General features: G+C 55.0%; 1 protein-coding gene across 1 annotated transcript in view; it reads right to left on the bottom strand.

The window, feature by feature from the left end:
• Positions 1 to 859: 859 nt before the first annotated feature.
• TMEM18 (transmembrane protein 18) overlaps positions 860 to 3,463 on the bottom strand; it is an 11,731-nt gene continuing 9,127 nt past the window's right edge. Inside the window, exons 3-5 of the mRNA XM_019646283.1 lie at positions 3,161 to 3,298; positions 1,130 to 1,223; positions 860 to 1,041 (exon numbers count right to left, since the gene is read on the bottom strand). Of these exons, the coding sequence (XP_019501828.1) occupies positions 946 to 1,041; positions 1,130 to 1,223; positions 3,161 to 3,298 (328 nt within the window). The 3' untranslated portion in view covers positions 860 to 945. The remainder of the gene's footprint in view (positions 1,042 to 1,129; positions 1,224 to 3,160; positions 3,299 to 3,463) is intronic.

The raw sequence follows: 3,463 nt of genomic DNA, 5'->3' as shown, positions 1-3,463 counted from the left end.
TGACGACAGCCATGCCGACACAACAGGGGCAGTTTACCGTTTTCATTCCATCATTTCTAATAATAATTACAGAAGCCGTGTGAACTGCGCAGGTTTGACGGGCTCTGTGCAGACCTTCTGTCCGGTTTAACTAGAATCTGCACACGTTCTGACAGGTGGTCAGAGCACCCGACAGCCCACGCTCACTCTGAAACCAGCGCTGGCATATGCTCTGTGCCATGGACGGCCGCTGTGATCACTTTTTGGTTTCAAATCTACCCGTTTATGATGCAAGTGCAGCTGTTTTGATCTAAGGAGCGAGGGGCGGCCAGGACGTAATGGACACTGACCTGGAACACCGAGGGCCCCGAGGATGCACCCAGGGCGTTTGGTCTGGGCACGGCTCCTCCTTGCTGGTCCCACTGGTCCCCATGGACCTGGGCCAGCAGCTCCTGCCGTGGGGACACCACAATGCAGTGGCCCGTGGTGGGGTTGGCTGCTGCCAACACTGGCGCCCAGGTGCCACCAGCACTGCGCTCCAGCAAAGGAACTTGCAGTTCATGCTGGCAGCTGGGTGTCCGCTCTCGGTTGACTGAGCAACTCTTCCGAGAACCACTCCGGAGGAAGGGCCCCCTCAGCCTAATGTGGGTCACCCCCTTGTCCCCGTGCCTGAGGCAGTAGCGTGACTCGTTTGTCACTGGTTTCGACCGTGTGCTCCTTTACTGGCTGACTGTATGTCACTGGCCTGTGAAACAGTTACTGTAAAATGTGACTCCTGCAGTGAACCTGTGTTAAATGAGTGACTGGCAAGAGCAGTCTCTGCGCACAACGTGGGGCTAAGAGAACCGGCGGCACAAACCACGAACCAGCTGCTAAGAAGGACGCTGGAAACACATGCCCTTTAATACCGGAAACAATGACGGTGAGGAAGAAACCAGCAAAACACACAGCGCCATCGCTGTGACGTCACTCTTCTTTTCTCCTCCTTCTCCGTTCTTTTCTTTTCTCTTGTAAGATCTTCAGGTCAGTCATCACATTCAAAGTCTTACGTACCCACATAATCTAAAAATAATCGTTTTGAGACATGTTTAGAATTGGGAAACACAGAGAGAGAGAGAAACAAAAGCTTGGCAGTCTGTAACATACGTACCACAATGACCATGGCATTCAACAGCAGCGGTGCCGAAAACACAATCGAAATGAACATCCCTCTTGAATCGAAATACTGGTATTTTGAAAATAACCTGTTATNGTGACTCGCGTGATGTGGAGGAGGTCTCAGGCTCCGGGTTCTCACTTTGTGTGTGTCTCCTCCGCACCATGTGGGTGTGCACCCGCTGACTGCTCCTTCACTCAGGATGTGGACTGAACGTGCCGGGGAGGCTGGCAGCGCTGACTCTGAACGCATCATCCCATCGTGTGGGGAATCCAGGTATCTGACTCTTCTTCCAATGGCCCTTTCACGTCTACAGATGTGTTCACGCCCCTTAACCCATCGGAGCCTTGTAACAGCCGGTCGGTATTACTATTCCTTTCACAAATGAGACAAGAGAGCTCCAAAGACATTAAACCACTAAAAATGCAGTTAAGTAGAAGAAAATGGCAGAAAATCCAGGTCACCTTCACTTTGCTTATGACTAGTTCCGAATGACACCAATGACAATCTGATAAAAGAAAAAACTGATAAGCTGAACTTCCTTAGAGCTAAAACCTTTGTTCTGCGAAAGACACTGTTAAGAGACGGAAACAACAAGATACAGGCTGGGAGGAAGTATTTGCAAAACATGCATCTGATCAAAGACTGTTATCCAAAATGTACAAGAGTCTTAAAACTCAACAGTATGAAAACGAACAACCCACTTTAATGAAGGGCAAAAGACCTGAACACATCACCACTGAAGACATACAGTGGCAGCTGTTCAGTGTCACGTGTCGTCAGGACGCCCGTCAGCAGGTGATGCATAGGCACGTGTGGTCCCTCGGACAGTGGGCTGTCAGCCCTGAAAGGAGTTGAGCTCCCAGGGCACAGACGGGGGAGGGAATTGTGTGCTATGGAGTGAAAGGAGCCCATCTGAACCGGCCACACGCTGAGTGAGTCCAGCTGTGTGATGTCCGGGAAAAGGCACAGCACAGCCACAGACGGGCGACTGACCGAGTCGGGGAGGGGCGAGCAGGCAGAGCCCAGCGGGTGCCAGGGCTGTGCGGCACACATGTATGTGTGCTTGACACACCCTGGTGATACGTGCCCTGGGATGCTTGCGGGCAGGGAACGTGTCAGTGGCTGAGGTTGAAGTGGACATATGCTGGGGTGTGGGTGGCCGAGGGCCAGCCGGCCGGCCCGGGAGCTGCAGACAGAGGCCGAGTCCACATCTGACGCCCTGGGACTTTGGGCTGAGCCATCAAGATGCGTCAGATGCGTGCCTGTCAGTTTCCGGCCATGCTGCCTGAGGTCACATGCGCTAGGGACTCAGAGGGGACAGGCGGCATGATGAGGCCAGCTCTCAAGTCACAGGTTCCCAATTCCTCGTGACCTTGTGAGTAGCGCGGACCCACAGGTGAAGCAAGTGACCCTGCATTCCCTTTGCCTCCAACTCATTCATCACTGAAAATGCCGGAGACAGGCCAGGGCCGGCCGGTCTCTCACCGGCGTGTCCCTGGGGCTCCCCACGCCTGGCGCCGGCCACGTGACAAGCCCCCGCGTGTCCTGGCATCCCCAACGCACTGCGTCCTGGGTGCATGTCCTCCTGCAGCAGCCCCGTGGCCCCTTTCGTTTCAGTCTCCTTTACTTGGTCTAATCTACCTTGAAAAGTTCACGAAACTAGAAAAACGTTAGCCATGAAACATGGGTTCCTTAATTCAGATGGCACTCAGGGCCTGCGTGTGCGTGTTTCCTAGTGCAGCAGAGGTGAGCGCAGCTGCTGGTTTTCCTGCAGGCGTGTGCGTGTGCGTGTGCGTGCGCCTCGGCACACTCTAAACACCATAAGGTGGACCTCGTTCACCTGGTTCCAATGAAGAAAGGAAACCAAAGCTCCCAGCGCTCCGCCCAGCCTTTCTTGGGACATTTGGCTTCTCTTTCTGAACAGTGATGACTGTCCCCAGCGGCCACCCTGGCCTCTGACTGCTCACCTGGGAGCCCGTGACAGCGCGCGGGTGCCCTCTGCAGGCTGCAGTGAGATTGCACTTTCGCGGGAAGGAGCCGTGGGCAGCCGCGGGGGAACCTGCAGACGGGCCTCCACGCGGCACGCTCGCCCCCAGCTCGGCGCCCTGCACAGAGGTGGGCACCGACGGCTGTGGCTCCTGTGCCCGTTGCCCGCGGGCGCTGAGGACACGCCACACTCACACCTGCCACAGGGCCGTCACTGCGCCTGCACGTAGGGAAACTTCATACCCACCTGTTTATCCTTCGGTGACATTATTAAATACGCCTGGCAGACACTACACACCTTTTCCAAAAGCGGAAACTCAGTGATTTGGCCGCTGTCAC

The sequence above is a fragment of the Hipposideros armiger genome, unplaced genomic scaffold (assembly GCF_001890085.2).
Source record: "Hipposideros armiger isolate ML-2016 unplaced genomic scaffold, ASM189008v1 scaffold_100, whole genome shotgun sequence".
Taxonomy (NCBI): Eukaryota; Metazoa; Chordata; class Mammalia; order Chiroptera; family Hipposideridae; genus Hipposideros; species Hipposideros armiger.
Note: the sequence above shows the minus strand (reverse complement) of the source record. Positions and strands in the feature narration are given on the sequence as shown.